At 33.4% G+C, this 22341-nt stretch overlaps 1 protein-coding gene across 1 annotated transcript; it reads left to right on the plus strand.

Moving 5' to 3' along the window:
- Positions 1-19770: 19770 nt before the first annotated feature.
- Positions 19771-21569, plus strand: LOC127724700 (putative G-protein coupled receptor F59B2.13). Its single transcript, XM_052231772.1, has one exon. It carries the CDS (start codon positions 19782-19784, stop codon positions 21054-21056), a length of 1275 nt encoding a protein of 424 aa, XP_052087732.1. The 5' UTR covers positions 19771-19781; the 3' UTR covers positions 21057-21569.
- Positions 21570-22341: the final 772 nt, after the last annotated feature.

The raw sequence follows: 22341 nt of genomic DNA on the forward strand, positions 1-22341 counted from the left end.
AACACATACACTATTAGTTCCAGATCATGTATAGGAGGTCAGGCAAAAAAAAGGTACCGACAAGCAGGGCAAATAATGGAGACGCAGCGGCGGCTGCAGAGAAGTTGAAACAGCAACAGGATAATAATATTGCAGCTAGATTAGCCAGGGATTTACAGCTCTGCTCTAACACTGTAATGTACTACCACACTGTCCAATAATGACCCCGGCAACACTATCAGCAGAAACAATTTACCCTACATTACACCAATCCCTAAGTAACACAGGTTATGCCTTACCCATTGAAAAGGTTAAGGCGTCAGATGACATAGCGCGAAACGTTTCGCAAAATGTTAAACAAAAAGTATTAAATGGGGAATATGTAGATATGAGCAATATGTTAAATAATTCACAAAACATTATAGGAATAAATCAAACGCTTACATCTAATTAGGGACAGATTATATTACAACCTAAGCAATAGGATACAAGAATTAACACAATAGGAATGTGGACGGATGCCTTTTTAATATATATCAGTATTTATTGTTCTATACATACATCTCAGTTTCAAGAACTGTTGAAGTATATGCAAACTGTCAGATTCGGGGCTAAACGCTATGCAGGTTTAGGGTGGAAATTATATGATAAACAGTTTAGACTACATAGATCATAGGAGTCTGCTGGTTCCTGGTCTGCCATAGACACTGAGCTATGGTCATTGTATATGCAACCAGCAGGTCCAGTGAATGGACCAGAGTTCAATATTTTACAAAAACCAACAAACAATTTTCTTTAATGCTATGCATACCATTATATTGGGACTTGCACTCAACAATATTGCACATACAAATATACTTATTTCAGGGGGGGGGGGGGGTTCTAACCAAAATAAGCACTGTGTCAATGTCAAACCTAAAAATGTGATGCATGTGGTAGGACCTACTGTTTTGTTTTATTCGGCCTCAAGGGAGAATAGTGTTTGTACTAATTGAGCATACCCTCTTGAAATAAAGATTATTATTTAAAACGCAGTGGTGTACATCCGGTTATATTTTGTACTAGTAGCAAAGTGACTAACTCTCAATCACCTGGGATTGTTCAGAGATTCAGATCAACCCGGCCTCAAGCACCACAAAAAACAGCATTTAATTTTCAATCCTTTGCACTTAGGCAAATGCAAAATAACACAAGATTCCGTTCTCCTGGAGCATTTATGGGACAAAGGCAAAACCCCAGTCAAAATTAAACCTTTGAGAGAATTACTGTCAAATTATGAAAACAAAACTGATGCAGCAATGGTATTATTGGGATTTATGGATGGGTTTAGATTAAACTATACTGGTCCAAGGATCTCAAGTTTTGCAAGAAATCTCATTTCGGAAGAAGTTCACAAAACTGAAACGAATTTAAATTTTCCAAAAGAAGTGAATCTTGGTAGAATGTTTTTCAAAAATATCAATTGCAACTTTAAGAATATCTCCTATTGGGGTGGTTGCAAAAAATGACGGGGGATAGCGTCATATAACCCACTTGTCATATCTTCCAAACTGGAATGTGAATGATTTCATTGATTCAGAAATTTGCAAAGTAAAGTAATCTTCTTTTAATAAAGTGGTTATGATGATTTTAGAATTAGGAAATAACGAGCTTTGCGCAAAAATGGACATTAGTCAGGCTTTTAGAATTTTATTGGTTCACCCAGCTGATTTTGACCTTCTGGGAATTTTCTTTGGTGGAAAATATTATATTAATAAATGTCTGCCTGAAGGCTGCTCTATAACATATGCCCTCTTTGAAAAATTTGCCACTTTTTTGCATAAAACAGTTGCATTGAAAGCTGGCATTGAGACTTTAAACCACTATTTGGATCACTTTTTCTTCGCTGGTGAAAGTTCAACAGATAATTGTAACATTTTGATGGACACTTTCAATGAAGTGTGTAGGCAGCTAGGTGTTCCCCTGGCAGACCACAAAACAGTAGGTCCTACCACATGCATCACATTTTTAGGTTTGACATTGACACAGTGCTTATTTTGGTTAGAACCCCCCCCCCCCCCCTGAAAAACTGGATAAACTTAAATTTATGCTTGAGCAGGTCTTGTCTAAAAAGAAGATGGCACTGAAGGAACTTGAATCAATTACTGGTTTAATGGCATTTTGTTCAAGGGCTATTATATCAGCCCGTGCATTCATTCGTCGTTTTTACGTTTTGATAGCTTCAGTTAAGAGTGGAAAGCCTTATAATACTGTCAGATTGAATTCAGTGGTCAAATCAGATTTCACAGTTTGATTAAATTTTCTAGATCGATGCAATGGTCAGTGTTATTTTCCTGATAGATTTTGGTCGACGAATGAAAGTCTGGAATTATTCCCTGATAGTGCAGGTAATGTTTTATTAGGTTGTGGAGCTTATTTAAAGGTCACTGGGTACAATACCAATGCCCCAGTAGTTGGGCTAATACTATCATTTTATTGGATATAACATATTTGGAGCTTATTCCCATCGTGCTATCTTTCATGATATAGGGTCCTTCATTTAGAAATAAAAAGATTTTGTAAAGAATAGATAATCAGGTATTAGTAAGCATTGTGAACAAATGAATACAAAATCAAAGAGAGTATTGATATTGATAAGACAACTAGTTTTTCTCACTATGGACAACAGCATATTGAGGGTGAGCACAATGCAATCGCAGATGCTTTTTTTCGATTTCAGGAACAACGTTTTATGGACTTGGTCCCGAATGCAGTGAGTTCTTCATCACCAATCCCAAAAGAATTCCAGAACAATGACTTCAGAACTGAAATGAATCACTTACTTATAAATTCATTAGCACACAGTACACAGAAAGCATATTTGCATAGCATGGACATATTTGTTAAATTCAGAGAAAATCAGGGTTTTTCTGATGTCTGGCCTATATTCCACTTGGTGGATTTGACATCATTCATTGTTTATCTGTTTAGAAAGAAATTGTCCCACTCAACAGTATCTAGATATATTTCAGGCTTAAGTTACTTTAATAAAATCAACAATTTAGAAGACAATACATAGAAATTTGTGGTGAGAAAATTGTTTGAAGGAATAAAAAGGTAGGGGCCCAAATCAAAAAGACACTTGATTACCTATAACGAGAGATATATTGGAAAAATTATTGAGGTCACTGGCGGTGATTTGCAAAAACGGGTATGAGACAAAACTGTTTATGACCGCATTTTCGCTAGCCTCTCATGGTTTTATGAGAGGTCTGAGTTTCTGTCAGTAATTGGTATAGAAAACAATGGCTTTAAGTCCCATTCATTTAGAATTGGCATGGCAACTACATGCGCATTAGAGGGTATTTCAGATGAACAAATTGAAGAAATTGGACGTTGGAAGTCACAAGCCTTTTTGCGTTATATCAGGATTGAACATGTTCCTGAACATTATACATGTACATTTATGTCATGTAAATATGTGTCTATAATTGCTTACCTCATAATGCAGTCTTGAGCTGGCATTTGAATAAATATTGTATTATGTAAATAAATGGTATGTCCTGCATCAATATAAGCAAGTACTTATTGCTTTCTAAGAATTGCAGGACATGCTACAGTTTGGATCGTTGGATCCTCGATTATCAAGCATGCCTTTGTGGAAGCCAGAGGAAGACCGAAAGGGGTAAAGAGGGGGCAAGGGGTTTAACTGTTATGCTGTTTTGGGGCAATTTAATTCTTTGCTATCTATTATTCTGAAAATATGTTTGCTGTTAGCTGTTATTGTCTTATTCCTTGTTAGCTATTATAGGACTATCATTTTTTTTTTGTTATCTGTTATTGTGAGAATGTATTTGCTGTTAACTGTTATTAAAAATTGAAATTTTAGCATTTTGACAACCAATCTTCGGTAGAAATTGAAGATCATTGAACCAGGAGAAAAAATATCATTTCAATGCAATATCCGGTCTGTGCCTCAAGGAAATAGAGAAAATGCTGAAAACGAAGAAGATCGCCAGGAAATAGAGATGCAAGAAGGGACAGAACAGGTTGAAATTGAAAAGGAAGACGTTAATGAAGAATTCGAACAATTATCTGAGTATGATTCGGAGTCAGATGATGAGGAACTGCAAATACCACACGAGGTTGAACCATCTATTTCTTCAACAGCTTTGGACTTCGTGAGAGCTGTTACCACCAGAAGTGGCAGGAGTGTAAAAGTTTCGATGAAATCTCGTTAATAACCATTGATTATCCACGTGTCAGCTTTCAAATGTTGTTTTTTTTTATTTTGTTATTAAACATAAATCAACATACTTGTAAAGATGTTGAAAACGTTATACAAATCAAATACCTATGCTGTTAACTGTTATTAGCCATTTTCATTTTACTGTTATCTGTTATTGATTTTCATTTACTGTAATCTGTTTTTATCCCTTTCAATTCCTTGTTATCTGTTTTAAGCCAAATCAATTTGCTGTTTTGCTGTTATTGGAACTGCCCCCCCCCCCCCCACCCCACCCCACCCCCCCCCCCCCCCCCCCCGGGTAAACTTGGGGCTGCAGAGGATGGAAGTAAATATTTGGTGGCAGGGAAAATGTGGAGGTAAAGTGATAAACATGAAACAACAAATAAGAACCATGTTACAATATGAAGATCCGCCAACAGATTACTTTTACATATTGGAGGCAATGATATAGGGAAAGAAAGTACAAAAACTCTTTGTGAAACTAATAAGGAAACAGTTCAGTTGGATGCGTCAACTGATGTTGGACACAGTTTTTGTCTGGTCTCAAATTATTCAGATCAAGTTGGCGTTACTCTGACAACATTGATGCCATGGAAAAATGTAGAGTGAGGGTTAATACCTCTATAGCATCATTCTTAACCAAAACATATGGTTGTTACATCCGTTACCCTGATATAAAGGCTAATGAATCATTCCTAATGAAAGATGGAGTGCATTTGACGTCTTTGGGAAATAACATTTTCTTGAATACCCTCCAGGGAGGATTAGAAATGATAATCAGTAATCTTGGCATGAACTTAACCTTTCCTGACTGTTATTAGATACAACTGTTATGTTAAAATTTTATATTGGATGTCACAAGTAAGTTACTATGAAGTAACTTGAAAGTAAATATATTAAATTGTATTTGGCATATCATGGTAGTAAAAATTGTACTATGAAGTCGTGCTTCAAAGAATTAGTAGCAAATAGTGATAAATGCAAAAACTGAGCAAGGAAAATTCGTCTATCCTCACACAATCTATGTATTGAAACTGGTCGTTTTTATGAATTAATACAAATAGTAGAATGTGTATTATGTATGATCTAAATGTAGTAGAGGATGAAATTCATTTTATTTCACAATGTCAAAAATATACTGATATACGTAAGAAGTGTATCAAAAAGTATTATTGGATAGACTTTCAACTTATAACTTAGTGCAATTACTTTCTGTTGAAAACGGGACTTTGTAATTTTGGAAAGTATTTATTTTATGCGTTTAAGTGCAGAAACAATTTTTTAGAAATATTCATATTATATGTATTTTGAAACTCAAAATTTTTTAACATGTGACTGATATTTCTGACGTTTAATGTCTATCTTTTTGTTTTTGTTAACGCTATAAAACTTGTAAATTGTATATTTATACATACTTTACTGATGCACTGTATTGTTCAAAGTAATAAAGAATTGAATCAATTTCAGTAGCATCTGATTCTGAATCTAAATAATGTATGCCTGAAAAAAATGATGAGGCAGATGGAAAAGTGAAGGCGTATGGAGTGTTTCCCATGTTGCATGCACATTAAGGGGTTGAAAATCAACAGTGCGGCGTAGTTTTTTATTCTTCTTTGCAAAAACGACAATTCTATGGCACCATGTGACAGGTTCTTCAACTTGAACAGGTTCCAATACGCCAAGTCGGGCGTATTGGTCGAGACCTGCTTTGATTTCTTTTTTCCAGTGGGTTGGAACTGGTACTGATGTGTGATGAGCAACAGGCTCGGCATCGGGATCCACCATCAACCGCATGTGTGGTCCATCCATCAATGGCAACGGTTGGTGATCACATGTATTGAAGGTACTAGTACTAGATTTGTAATAGTCCATGGGAAATTGTTTCATTTTTGCTAGGTTAGCTTCAGATGCTGGATATGGTAACTTCGTTAGCATTAGAGGTTGAAGCTTCCGTTTAGGACAGTCACAGGTGGTAGCTAGGCCTTTAACACTTCCGATTTTGTTTGAGATGTTTTGAGGATTCTCAGTACCGAGAGTTGGTTGCGTCTTGTCGATTTCACCAATTGTTGGAAAGCTGTCAGAGATCATTCGAAGAGCAATATAAGCTTCTCTGCTAATAGTTTATTAGAGTTGTCAGTAACATAAGTTAGTTGTCTCATTTCGACATGTCTACCTTGATCATCTTTGCCGGAGATGCGGAGTATGGTTGCATCAAGTATCGTGATACCTATATTGTTGGCAGCATGCATTTTCATATTGACAGGAATTAATTCAGTCTGATTAATTCTTAGTTGATGGATGACCTTAATACCGCAAGGCAGCCCTGACATCCTGTATCCGCCATAGCAGAGATTGCAACAGTATTTGTTCTTTTTGTCATCTTGAAACCAAATGCCCATAATCTTCTGGTAATATTCTAAAAACAAGGTTGACAAATGGTTGTGGTTTCGATGCCTTTTGGATCCAGGTATCTAATAGATTATCATAAAGATGATGGTCTATGGCTAATGTTCTGCTATTTGTTTTGGTGCTAATCACTGGATATCCTTCACAGTGCATCAAACACGGCACCTTCGCAATCGTCTGTATCATAAGCAGTTATCCCTTTTTTTCACTCTTAACTCCTACAAACCTTTTCAAAGGGGTATTCACGGTTGCAGTTTCCACACTTATGGCGATATGCAAGGCAATCTGATTTACGGAAACGAGCTGGTGCACTTTTGCCGTGTCCCTTTTTGGCCACAATATGAACACATTTCATGTTGTCCCTCATGGCTGTCTGCTTTGCCTTCTTATAAGAGCTGATAGCTGCTTGATCCATTTGAGAATCTAGTAGTCTAGATGCAGAACGTTTCCCTGAATCTTTTGCTTCAACGAACTGAGTGACTTCTTCAAGAAGTCATGTCTTGGTTTTTGTCCCCGAGGAGATCAAGTTGGATTTCAGGATCAGAAATGCCCTGTGCAAGAACGTCACGAATAATTGTGTCTGTATAGTTCATATCTCTGTTACAAGTAGGGCATTTTTCCAAGAATTTGTAGACACCGTTTTATCCGCGCAAACTGGTTCATCACGGTCACGCATGTTATGAAGTTTGACTCTGGCCACCATCGTATTTACTGCACGAACAGCAAGTTTCTTGATTGCGGCTAACACTTCTTGTTCAGGTTTGTTAGTTCAGCTACCCCCTGCTGAGCGTTTCAAGTCCTTGCGTAACTGCTCATCACAACATTCTAGAAGTTCAACTACCTTGTCACGACCGGTAATTTTCGTCGTTTCAACAAAATCGGACCACCGTGATTCAAAATATGCCCATTCCTCACTAGTACCAGCTGTTATGTCTTTTCACTTTTTCTGCTTTCGCTGCTGTGACTGGTCCTGGAGCGTGTGTTGTGCTATGATCAGTAATGAGTGCAGCAACAATAGTGCATCAAGATCGTTAGTGATATAACTACAGTGGTATAGGACACTACTGCAGGCATTGTGATTTAAGTGTTGCTCTCCACAGTTCTTGAATACCCCTTGGCCGTGTCATAAATAAGAACAATGTATATTTATTCGTACGAGTCTTTCACGTTGAACAATGACCACAGTCATCTGCAATGAAACTTAAAACAGTGTAAGCATTAAAAAGCACAGTTGAGTCCAAAGTTATAAGTCATAAATGTACATAGGCAATTATAACCCTCTTAATGTGACTCGATTGTTGCTTGAACGTTCTTTACTATGTAAGATGTATCAGCTGGTAAAAATTCAATGGCGTGTGACATGTAAATTTTCCAAACCAGTCACTCAAGCGTGAAATGTTTGTCGTTTTGTGAAACCTTTTTATTATCCAAGATGCATAAACTAATGGCGTTTCATTAGTATGTGTTGTATAGTACCCTAGATAAGGACAGAAACCGCAGAAAACTTAAGCGTGGATGGGCATAAGTGTCCAAGATGCATGTTTTCAATGATGAAGTGTCATTGGAATGTACAGATTTTACCCTACATATAGATCCGAAACATTTGAGAAATAGAATTGAGAAATAAATGCTATTTTTACGGAATTTATTGCTGAATTACCTCAGACTTTCACTCAAAAAGTAAGCATTATCAAAATCATCTAACTTAATTTAGTTTTTGAGCGAGCCAACTAAATTCAGACTTTATTTGATGAAAATCAATAAAATTGCTACTTTGAAAATGCACCGCATATACATCGCCGTTACAGTGAAAATGAATTATTATTCGACAGTAAACATGAACTGCATAGTGGATGGAATATAATTCAATATCAACAACTGAATGCCAAAACCTGTTTTAAGTTATATAACATTAACGATTATCTAAAAAGGTATATTTTTTCTGAAAAATTAAACTTTACTGCAGCTTTTAAATCTCCTGCACACTGCAAATTCTTAATATTTACCTATTCGTGTATCGATTTCACACCTAGATGGCTGTTAGCGCGATAAACCCGTCCGCATCTCTTTCCTTAATCATGAATTTATTAAAACAATACATTTGATATGTTATTCCTTATTTTATTAAAAAATCATAATTTTTCGTCTGTTTATTTATCATTCGACATTAGAAATACATGCCAGATACAGTAAAATGGATCCGCACTTTGTATACACTGGTATAGCATCATTGGAGCTCATGTTGTCTTGTGAATAAATGAATAAAATAAATAACTTCAAAAATAATCTGCTTATTTTGTACTTTTGGTCATTTGTTCGTTTTTACGTTAACCTACATTTCTAAATGAAGATGTTCTCTTTTCTTCAGAAATACTAAGGTGGTTAGTTAATAAAGATAGCGTTATGAAGGCTTTATGCATGACTTTACTGGATGAAATTTGATAGGATTGTCGGCTGGATCATTACCCTACAGATGTTTGAATGATTATATCGATTTGCCTTTTGTTAAAATTTGTATGGTTGTATCTATTATCTGCTGTAAACGAAAAAAGACAAAAGGGCGAATACTTATTTTTTGTTCATACTGCAATGTTTACAGCACTCTCTATAATGATGATGCTGTTGAATGTGACTGTTGGTTGGTAATATATATGTTATATTAAAATATAGAACAAGCCAAAGTTAAGCATTGGTATTGCAAATCGTGAAAGTAAAACTGAACTTTTGTATTGATACGTATTTGTAGTTTTGTTTAACATGTATTTGTTTATATGTATTCAAAAAATGATTTTCGTTTTAATCTGAAAATGAACAAATACAATTTTTTTTATCTATTAGACATATCAAAGACTTTGCAAGACCCTGCACTTCCAGGATTTGAAGTTAGTGATGGAACATTCTAACAGTTTAGTAGACCACAGCGAAATCATTTTGACTTGTATTATACCAACATTTTTTGTATTAGTATGGCGGATCTCCCCGAAGCCGCCCCTGCATTATTTTATTTTGAATAAAGAGCAGGCAGATACTATGTATTTATTACAAAACAATGTTTGGGGGTGTACGGATATATCGGTAGTTAAATGTATGTGTATTGTCAATTTTCCTATAGTGCTTAATGTTTTTTTTGGTCTCATGTTATTATAATTAAAAGTCACTGTTGTTTTATTTGTATACCACTGCTGCATATTCAATGTCGTGCAAGGTAAATAAAAAGCAACTATTATTTCTGTTCGGTTGTTTTTAGCTGCATGAAGAATAGCAATTCCACCTAATGATACCAGACGACATTTTTTATTTAAGTTTTATAAAATTGCAGATTGTTATTCAAGTTCCAAGACATCTTTGTCAATGATGTATATTTTTATCCTTTTCAATCATTCAATCATTCTTTCATTCTTTTTTAAAGTTATGTTTTATTTATTTTGTCCATTAAGCTTGCAAAGATGAACTTGAATTATTGTTTGTAATGAGACATAATGATGAATTGATTACAAATTATTCATATGGCCACTCCACATTGAATCAAATATTTTATTATAGTCTCACCTCTCTACATGTACAATACAAACATGAATACAATATCTACAGCATGTTTTAATTAAAAGTACAAAACAATCTTAAACGCATTCGAGAGCCACTCTCAAAAGAGTTATGAGAGACTTTTACATAAAAATGGACAAATCGATAAAAATAAAAAAACACTTTTTTTTTATCTATATAAAACATTCTTTCTTTGAATTAAAATATCATGGCAGATTTTGGCAGAATAAAAGCACAAATTTTCATTTGTAAATAAAAATATAATTTTTTCATTATCATTTAAGTCTAAAAAACCACTATTAAAAGAAACTGCTCTAGTAAAAACTTCTTGCCTTGCATGTGAATATAAAGGGCATTTGAATAAAAAATGTTTCTCATCTTCAATGAGTTTCTGTTGCATACATGAATCATTAAAACAAAATATATTTTCACATAAAACCCCTTCATATCTGCCTGTTTCAATTCTAATTGGCGCCACACCACATCGAAATTTAGCAAAGGCGCTTTTATATTTTCCTGGCATATGAACACTTAAATAATGTTCTTTATTATATTCTTGTTTAAATAACCTATAGGTACGCAGTTTACTGCGATCATTTGTGTTTAAATCATTACACCATTTTCTCTTGTACATATCAAAAACATTACTCTCAATATTCTTAATATCATTTTTACTAAAAGTACAGTTTATATTACAAACATTTTCAATATTAAGTTCTCTAAATTTACTATGAACTCTAAAATTCCAGTTTTTAATTTTACTGTTACATATTCTATTTGCCCATAAAAACACTGTTTTATTAAGTCTGGTATCATTCATTTTCAAAAATCTTGACCAATTTCTAAAAATCCATTTCCATTGTTTAATTATACATGGCATCCAGCCCGTATCTCCATATAAAGATAAATTTAGGGTATATTTTCCAACACCCATAAAAAAATCGCAGGGCTCTATTTTTAATTGCATTAATACATGTAAATTCCCTAGCTCCCCATATTGAGGCACCATATTCAATAACTGACATAACTAGTGTATCAAAAAGTTTTGTAAAAATGATTAATCACCAAATTTCATATATCGCTGACTAAAACATTCCTTTTGGAAACATAATTTGAAAATAAAACTTTCGCTCGCTCGCTTAAATTTTTGTACATAAAAGTATGAAGAATAAGTATTCATTTTGAAGTAGCCTAACCAATTACATTTAATGGAATTTTGTCTATTATAAAACCTTATGCAATTGTACTTGTAGTCAGGATATTTTTGTCATGTCTGTAGGCATTATCTGATGTTTTCATATGTATATACAGTTTTGTGTTATTCTGAGATTACCATAACACAGTATAATAGTAATCTCAGTGTTATTGTAGGGGTGGAGGTCCACGTGAATCTTATTCACTGCTGTTGTACCTGTCTTTCTTCGTAATTTATTGTCCCCGTGCAACATGGCATGGGGACATAGAAAACCCGGGTGTTTTGCATCTTTCCTTGTCAGATTTTTTAAACTTAATATTAAAGGTATACATGTACATGTATCAGCAATGTTTTTGATGTAAATCAGTGCCAATCCATGATTTTTACAGTCCCTTTGAAATGTAAATTATACGAAAAATTGCATTGTACTATCATGCCTACATTTCTTATAGGATATTTATGAAAAAGTAAAAAAAAAAATACTTCCCTACTCCTAGAGTAGCGCTATATTGCGTTCACCTTTTCTGTATGTCCTTATGTTCATTTATCCAACAAACATTTCGTCACACTTTTTCTGGGATACTACTAACCAGAATGACTTCATATTTGGTCAACAGGTTGACAGTTGCTATCACATACTTTTTCAATATTAATCAACTGAAGTTACAGTGATAAAGATTGAACAATTTTTATAAGATTTCTCTGAGCATATAAGTAAAATAATTGTAGAAGATATTTTATGAAATTTATGTTATTCAAATGTACAATATATGTATTGCTGTTGTAAGAAGAAAAATAGTTGATAAGACCTTTACAATACAACATAGCTTTTATCTCTGAGGGATATACCTAGTTATCATTAATCGTTTAATAATTTGAGAACTCTTCATATTCTCATCTTAAACCGTATGGTTTTTATGCCCCGCAACTAAAAATTGGGCGACATATTGTGTTACCCCTGTCCGTCCGTCCGTCTGTCCGTCCTTCCGTCCCATTATGGGTATATAGTTATTCCAGATAACTCCTCCTACAGTTTGAATTCTAGGAAGTTTTCACTTTGCTGGCTGTTTGTACATATATTGAAGGTGTGCATGTGGTCAAAGGTTTGAATTTTATTAATATTTGCTCTTTTGGGAGATAGTTGAACTTTTTCATTTTTTTTAGTATTATGAGAGGTGCATAGCGTTTCCGGATAACTCCTCCTACAGTTTAAATGCCAGGAAGTTTTCACTTTGCTGGCTATTTGTACATATATTGAAGGTGTGCATGTGGTCAGGGTTTTGATTTTTATTAATGTTTCCTGTTTTGGGAGATAGTTGAACTTTGTCATTTTTGGAGTATATACTTGCATAAGAGGTGCATAGCGCTTCCGGGTAACTCTACCCACAGTGAACCATAAACCTATACGCTCCTATGCTCAACTTTGTGTATTTAAGAATAACACTTTGCATCTGCGGGGGCATCATTTGTGTCTGCCAGACACAGTAATATCTCAAAGAATTTCCTACATTGACTTTGTTATAATACAGTTACTTCAGAGTGGAGTGCGGGAGCATCACTTTGTCTAGTTTTTAATTGTCATTACAAGAACTTAACAGTTCACCACCGTTTGTTTTTTTTTCTCCTGGGGACATGCACCACCCAATAAGTCAATAGTTAAATATATCAAAAACTGTTCAGATCCCCACTTTAGACTATATATTAGCTGTATTGCCATGAGAAGACCTCTTAAGTGCACCATACATTTTGTAGAGGGTAGGACTGAGGGTGATACCCCACCCCTCATATGATAAATTGTAAGATATATTAGTTAACAGCTAGGATCACCATCCAATAACCATATGTATATGCTTATTTGCCATGGGAATACCTTTTCAGTTCTTGAATGTGTTTGTTGGCCATTTTGCTCACAGGAGTGACTTCTATATATGTAGTGGACATTAGTTTTCTTAAAACAAAAGAAACAGTGCCACCTAGTATAGATGATTTTTTTTATGTACCCAGTATAGATTTAGCTCAACTGGTCTATCACTTGCTGTCCCTTGACTGATGTAGACTTGTTTAATAGGTTTCTTAGGAAACAGTGGACAACTTTAAACTGCGTCAAAATTATTCTTAGGTTGTAGCAGTATGCTATCCAGAATAGGTGCAAATACAACGTGTCTCTGTGGTGACAGTAACTCTTCTACAAAGCACAAATTGAAAATGTATTCCAAATTGGATCGGCTTGGCCTAAACAAATAAAAGAAATAAAGTGTTAACCACCACATTCTTCATATAGTTTCTATAAGTATCAATTGTTTTTTTTATTATCATCCTGCTTGATTCGGTGTCTTCCTGGAATGCCTATACTCAATAAGATATCTCTTCCTCGAATGCCAACAAAATAGATTTAATAGATGGTGTTTTAGTAAATGGGTGTTGTGTTAGAACAAAATGATATTAATAGGTAAAAATTATTTTGCACCTTAAAAATACCACTTCTTTTAAATAAATAATTGAAATGGAATTGAATAACAAGGAAAATGGTATAAAAACTTAAAATAAATAAGATTGAACTAAATAATTGAAATAAGATGCATTTATAAGATGTTTTTAAAAAAATTACCGAAATAAACTGTTATTTAAACTTTGTGAAATGTGACTACTCGTGTAGATTTTAAATATATGTGTGCTAAATTTTTATATGTGATTGTGATATGTGCTTTGATTTTTACGTGTTTATATATATCTATGTGCTTGTTTACATGTGTATTGGGGAGAAATACGTTTGCGCCAAAAGTGCGTCTTTTTGCGCCACATCTCATTTCCTCCAAAAATTTTGTATACGATTACGCCAATTCGTAGATATTTTTTATCTTAATTTTACAATACATATAGATATACAATTGAAAGCTGTGTTTGGATAAAAATACCAATATTAAAATGAAAGCAAGCACCACTTGAATGGTACCATCAGCAAATACATCTTATGCAATCTATTTATAACATGTTCTTGTTTTATATACCCCTTCCGATTACTAGACCTACTCACCATGCCAGGGAGGTGAAAGTGGGATTTTGAGTAACATAAGTCTCTATGGCAATAAATATTGTTTAAAACTAGGCACAACGTGAAGGTATAAAACATTTCATCTGATACCATAATTACTAAAATATACTCTGCATAGTTTTATATTAACACCTATGCTAGGAACTATTTTGTTTTAAATCTGTACTACTTTCCAGTAAGTTCTGTTTTGACCCGGCCGATTTGGTGGTGTTACATCTTGCAAAGTCGATCCAAATTATTTTTGTAAAGAATTCCGCTCAAGCCGGTGCTGTGAATTTACTGATTTTGTGCCATGAATGGATACCACATATCCTTTGTTTTTCTATTATATGATATGATAAAAAAAAAAGTATATCCAATACATTGGTTCAGGCTGGGACATAATATATTTTCTGCATACTATTCCCAGGTTCAGGTCCAGAATTTAAAGCTAAGTCTTTAAAAAATATAATCTTATGATACTGCGAGATCTCAACTGCAAACTAATTTCCATTAAGTGGTGTAAAACTTCAAGTTTTTTTTTCAAACAAGCATGGTTTCCCAATGGCCGAATTTTTTTTATGTAGGCTGTATTTTTGAAATAATTTTTTAATACATAATATCTTATATATTTCATAACAAAAATTGTCATAGATAACTTTTACCTGTACAGATAGACAAAAATAATTAGCCCAAATGTAAACTTGATTCCAATTTTTTTAGCCCAAATGATAAAATAAAATAATGATAATCTATTTTATTATTGTGTCACATATTGATTGACATACATATTATACAATAACATTAAAACATACATAAAACAATCAATACCCAGTCATATCAATTTGGCTTATGAGACACATTGCACAAAATATATACAAATATAAATATCCAACGATACTTTGAAATACTATATATTAAAAACTAATAACTATGATTTAAGAGTATTTTCAACATGATAAATAAAACGAAAGAAAAAATATATAAAAAATTTTCGTAAAAAATATTTACTTTACATTTATCTAAAACTTCATACATATGTGAAAATATTTACGTAAAGATATCTAGAAAAAAAACTAATATGCATAATGTAAATAAACAGAATCAATTAAAATGATTATTCAAGGTTAAATATTTAAGTAAACAATATTAACGTCGCATGAAAACGGTTAAAAATTTATGTAAACAATTTACGTCGCATAAAAAACTTATAAATACTTTTACATAAAAATGGCTGAATCTCGGAGCAGTTCATGATTTGTATAAATTTTAAATCATCATTCAAATTTTCGAAACTATTAATATGTTGTAAACATTCTGAGTAAGGTCAAATCTTAAGTCATTATATAGACAACAGTTCAATAAAAAATTTCTCAGTTTCAACACTATTGTCAGAACAATAAATACATAAACGATCTTCAACAGGTATTGGCGGCTTGGTGTATCTTCCATCCTCGATGGCTAACGGGAGCGAGCCTGCACGAAACAGGGCCATTACACGTCGGTACGACCGTGGAATAATTTTTGAAACATACGGTTCCACGGAACAGTTACTTTTGTATTGCCTATATGTTCTAAGTTTATTTCCATTGCCACGCTTATGATTTAGTCCAAATGCGCCCACTAAGATATTTATCAGGTTAACATAGATCATTTGATTAACATGCAAACAGGTCATTTGGCGCAAACAGAAAAAAGGTAATATTAACTTAAATTTTAATTGGAAGTCTAAGCTTACATGCACAAATCATAATTACTGTTTGTTTTGACTACACTAATTATAATCAGACACTACTAAGTATTCCTTGAACGATGTGTAAGCGGAGGACATTTAGCGCATTGATAGGACATTTTAGCGAGAGAAAACATCGGACGTTGTAGCGCAAAAATATAACCCATTTTAGCGCAAGAATTTTAACCCATTTTAGCGAAAAGTGAAATTATCAATGCACATTTTAGCGCATGATTTTTAACCCATTTTAGCGGAAGGTGAAATTTTCATGCTCATTTTAGCGACAGAAATTAATTTGCATTAGAATGATACATTTTAATAGAATCAAGACAGCACAATATACAAAACATTATGTCCATTTAAATACGGCACTAAAAGTCTAAAAGATTACCTCAACTGTTACAAGTCCGTTCTAGCCAGGAATGTATATAGTAATGGGCTCTTGATGGGTCCCCTGTACAATACCGTTCACAAAATTTCAATACGAACTGTTCCTTCTCTTTATCTTGTCTAGATTGAGGTGCACATTCATCTATACTTTTTATTTTGATATATGTTGTTGTTTGCAATTTGATTAGTTTAGTTTATTTGAAACATAGTGTATTTGCAAAAGTAGAAAAAGGGATTGGACGCAAGTAAAAACAACATAAATGACGTCTCTCTCCTAATTTGATGATATTATCCATGATTTTTCATGATCTTTCAATATTCTGTCTATCCGATCACTGTAGCAATCACATATTACACTTTCCTTTCCTTTGTTTTTTTTTTCAATAGCCAGACAAATAGTCCAAATACTATTCATCAGACTAGCCGGATAAATAGTCCCAGCACTATTTACCCAGCAAGCCGGACAAATAGCAAATACCTATAGAATTTCCTCTGGAAACTTTGATAAACAATGGTGTAATATCTGTTTCTGTATTAAAAAATATTAGATACCATTTATTCCGTTTAGGAACAAATACTTTAATATTCATTCCAGTGGAAATCATATTCCAGTATATTTCTTCCATTTTGAAGCTAATATTTCAAAGGAACGTCTATTCCATGACACCACAGTTTGTATCAGTGACAATTTCTAACACCTATACCAATAATACCATTTGTCTTAATCTGTTGATAATCCGATATCTAATAAACAGCTGCTTGTAAAAAGTAGTATTAAGACAACTGTCGTCAATATCGTATTGTCTATATTATGTTTATTAGGTAATAACAAATATATGATTAACACAGTTATATTCATGCATTTGTGAATGTTACATATTCAATGTTTTTTTCTGTAGACAAACCTTACAGCCCAATATGAGTTTTTCACTACTCATCCTACGTTTCTTCACAGTTTTCCACCTTTTATTATTGTAATTGTGGCTTATTAGTTTTCAAATTGAATTCTTGTTAATTAATTGATAAAATATCACTATTTAATCTAAATCAACCAAATATGTTCAGACTAGGAAATTTTTCACTGTTTGTAGCTGGTCCAGAAAGAAAAAAATGTAAGTATTGACGTAGTAACATAGCTAAGATCCTTATAAAATTTGCTAAGGCTATTTGTTTTAAACTCAGCCAAATAACTCAAATGTTTGGAAGATTCAAAACCTGAAAAGTACATAAATGTGTGCTGAATAAGAATGTCGAAATTTTTTAAAGAAGCTATTAACTACCGAATAGTTAATATTATCTATGAATCTAATTTGACAAGTCGTATTTGAGAGGGTTTTCGTATGGATTAATAGATTGTGTCTTGACAACTTTGTTTTGTTTTTTTCTTATTCACTTTGACATGTTGACTCGTTCTTTAAATGATTTCATTCTAAAACAATTCATCCTTTTAATCAGATTTAAAGTTTCAATAGATACTTGTTAAGTCTAACCGGAACCAGATGCTATGTTCCATATCTTTGAAAAAGACCAAGAATACATTTCTATTTGTAAAAATGGTTTGATTTAATGACAACTAATAAAGAAAATGTTAAATTTCAAGTAACACAAAAATAAACCCTGTTCATGGAATATATGAATAATGATTTATTTAATTATTATGTAGTGTATGTCATTCTTGTTTTCTGTACGGATATTATAGGGTGGTTGCATAAATAGCTATGAAAATGTTCCGAATAGAAAGATATGCTTCTGGAGCTTCATCCCGAGTTCAATAGTTTTACAAGGGACAATTATTATGATTATTCATGTAAAACATTTTTGTTATAAAGACAAACTTTAAAAATGTCTATTTCACAGTGATAGAAATAGCATAATTCTAGTTGCAATGCTCTTTTGGTGTGGTGGTAAGATGCGGCCATTTCGATTTTACGCCTTTGATATTTCATTTTAAAAGCGAAAACGTAATAGAAAGTAAAAAAACGTAATGGAAAGTAAAAAACGTAATGGAAAGTGAAAAACGTAATGGAAAGTAAAAAACGTAATGGAAAGTGAAAAGCGTAATGGAAAGTAAAACAGGTAATGGAAAGTGAAAAACGGAATGGAAAGTGAAAAACGGAATGGAAAGTAAAAAACGCAATGGAAAGGCTAAAAGCAGAAATGGTGTTCGTTTGCGTTTCCTCGTTTTCGCTTAGACACTTCGATTGCGCCTTCGCATTAAGAGAGCTACCATTTAATTTTTAAAGTCAGGATAAACTAATAAAACAAAAGGCAGGACCGAATGGAGTTAAAAATAAAAAGGAAGGACAGAGATTACAACTAAAAAAAAATGCAGGACACAAATTTTCATCCTAGCCCCACATTAAAATCAAATGGTAGCTCCCTTAGAGTGATAGGATAGGTATATTATATATATGCTATTCCAAATTCATTCTCTTTGTCAAATTTACGGCGTAAACTTATTTTTTTTTTTTAAATTTCAATTTCTAAGATGTTTTTGCTAGGATTATTATTGATATTGATATGTATAGGTATAATTAATCAATGCGTTTTTTTCACAAAACGTTTTTCGTCAGAACTTATCGATAGGAGTAGGTATAAAAAATTGTCGTTATTTGGCCCGCCCCTGAAATTGCAAAAATAATTAAAGTTACAAGCCTCCCAAAAGTAGGCTAATTTGATTGATAAATAAACAGGTTAATATTATCTGAACACTTTAGTTCAAAAAGGTCATTCATGATGTTTGTCATTAACATGTCGAAATTTACATATTTGAACTGAAAAAGGTACTTAGCAAAAAACAGAAAAAAGCTAAGGATTATGTAGCCAAAAGTTATTTTACACAGATTTACGTCTTTGTAATTGTTGAAATGCGCATCTGGTACTGTAACTTAATTGGCACCATTAATACCCATTTGGCTTTCGGGGAGGAGGATTTTTTTTGTTGATGGAATATTCATTTTCAAAAAAATTATTTCAATACTTGTACACAACTATTTTCTATATTGTCATGCATTTTTATTGGGCAGAATATTCATTTTCATCCTGTCGGGGGCAAAGTTATTTGTTTTCAAAATAACAACGCCAGAATGTTCATTTCCAAAATCCACCCACCGGAATATCAAATGGTCATCCCCTTAAATGCATCTTGTTCTTACAGTTTAGCACGAAATTCAAGGGGACAAAAAAGTGGCCATTTTATACCTTATCCGCCAAAATACATCATAAATTAATTTTAGATGGAAATTCACGAGAACTTTTTTCTATTTTACAGTTGACGATGGAAAATTTGACCACAACATCAAAATCAGATGTCGAAAATTATGTGAACACAACTGCAGGTATCTCGAACAGAACAAGACCTATGAGACAGAGCTACTTCATACCGTGGAACAATCCACACAATGTCATCACTAAACAGACGTCAGATGACATACTGTTTGTTCTTCAATGTGTCATATTCCCCATCATTACTCTGTTTGGGTCTACAGGCAACATTATGAGTCTTGTAATATTGATACAGAAGAAACTAAGAAACAGCACTGGTGTCATACTTATCGCCATCACCATTGCCGACCTATGCTTTCTGATTACAAACATGACCAGAAAGTCTTCCTGCATTATCAGTTTGATCGATGAATACGTAGAGGAGATCTACACGGCAACTATATTTGGACCACTTTTCTTTGTCATTACATCATTTAGTCGTATTTCAGCATGGCTCGTTGTTCTCGTCTCCATCGAGAGAGTCATTGCCGTTACATTTCCAATGAAGATTAAAATCTGGGTTTCAAAACAGAGAATGCTTATGGCTGTGATTGTAATATATATTTTAACTTTCATTTTCTTGAGTCCTATTGCCTTCCAGTACACTGTTGGATCCATGTTCAATCGGAGAACGAACACCACTTCCTACTTCATATCAACAAGTCAGTTCTACAGTTCTTATGAGGATATCTTGACCATTCATAATGAAATACTCGGCACTGTCCTATTTCGTTACCTACCCGTTTTCCTTACTATGCTTTTTAATTTAATTATTATCATTAGTCTGCAACAAAGAAGTTTGAGGCGTAAAGGTATGACGACATCAAAGACTGACAATAAATCAGAAGACAAGATCACAAGGATGTTATTAATTATCTCAGCAGTTTGTTTGTTATGTACAACACCAGGTTCCCTGCTTCTGCTAGTTTCCAGGTTCGTTGATGGCTTTGAGTTTTTTGGAAAGTATCATAATATCTTCGTTGTCTCCAGTGATTTAAGCCTCCTGTTGTCGATGATCAACTCTTCAGTAAACTTTATTATCTACATGGTTTGTAATAAGCAGTTCTCAGAAGCTTACAAGAAAATTTTCTGTCGATGCGGATTCATCTCAACAATGAGGAAGCACAAGCCAACAATGACGGAAACTTCAAAGGTAACTACAATCACCACCGTAGGGTCAACCTCAACCCATGAAAAAATATCATCATTTGTCCCAGAAGAAACTTATACTTGCGACGAAAAATCTAAGGATCAGGTTAGGTATTTGCCAACCACAGAAGATATATAAATGTCAGATATCTAGACGAATTGACTAGAATATTTAAGGTGACATTATCATCAACCGGATTAATATATTTGCTATTGGTAAAAACGGATTTATTTAACAACTTATTGTTTAAGAATTGATCAAATATATGTCATATAAATATAAAAAATATTATTTTTTAATTTTCGAAAAACAGCAAACAATCAATGTAAATGATGTGTTGATGATGAAATAAATTTATTTGTGATTGTTAATTTATAAGTGTTAGTAATAAACTGTTAACAAAAGACATGTCTTGTCTTGCTAATACTCCAGTCATTTTAAGCAAACTCGGTCAATCATGATATTGTAGTGTGGGGATATTTCCGTTTTTTCTTTTAAAAGTTGTTAAATTTGAGCACTCTTTGTTAACATGTTCTTTAATTCTAATATTATGGAAATTATTGTAATTTTGTTATTGATGATTGGCTAACATCTTCAGTAAATACTGATTTGAAACCTGTCAATAAAAATTCTAGCGAAAACAATAACCAATAAATGATCAGAAAAAACAAATTTGTCTTAAGCTGCAATGGTAGAACGTGATTTTGAACCTGTACTAGTCAGGGATCGATCCCGGGATCCATGACAAAGAAACCATGATGTTTTCTGTCTATCATCGACTTGTGGTTTTCTATTTCCATCTCTATTTAGACATTTAGTAATTAATGCAAATGATCTGATTCATATGTTTAATACTGTAAAGGATAGAAATACACTGGTTCTCAAAACTGTTATACACACGTGTCATGTCAATTTGAAATTTGAAAATACCTTAAGATAAGAAAGAATGGATAATATATCAAGGAGGAAATCATAAACAATTAAAGAAAAAGGACTACGCATTTGATAAAAGAAAAACGACACACAGTAGTTTATAAAACACTACACAGAAAACCTAAGTTTGAGTGACACGAACGCCACAAAAAAAAACAGGAGATGAACTCGTGTGTTACTAGTGACACCCGTCGTGTATATGTCAATATCAGACATATTGGGGACAGGTCTCCAGTTATCTGAAAAAACATTTACTATAATGTTCAAGTAGTATTTGATTACTACCATCTAAGCACGCATAAAACTTCCCAATTTATTTTAGACTTAATGAGTCTAATTGAACTGATCTGGCAAACGATCACTGAGTATAAGTGTGTAACGGACGGACGGTCGAAAGGACGGTCAGACAGATGGACGGAGGGACGACGACAATTAATATGTGCCCTGTGATGCGCAGGGATTCTGATAACACGTGTGTATGCATGAATGA

Source organism: Mytilus californianus, unplaced genomic scaffold (genome assembly GCF_021869535.1).
Source record: "Mytilus californianus isolate M0D057914Y unplaced genomic scaffold, xbMytCali1.0.p SCAF_14, whole genome shotgun sequence".
Classification (NCBI taxonomy): domain Eukaryota; kingdom Metazoa; phylum Mollusca; class Bivalvia; order Mytilida; family Mytilidae; genus Mytilus; species Mytilus californianus.

Coding starts and splice junctions, on each gene's coding strand:
- LOC127724700 (XM_052231772.1), top strand. CDS start 19,782: ATGGAAAATTTGACCACAACATCAAAATCAGATGTCGAAAATTATGTG.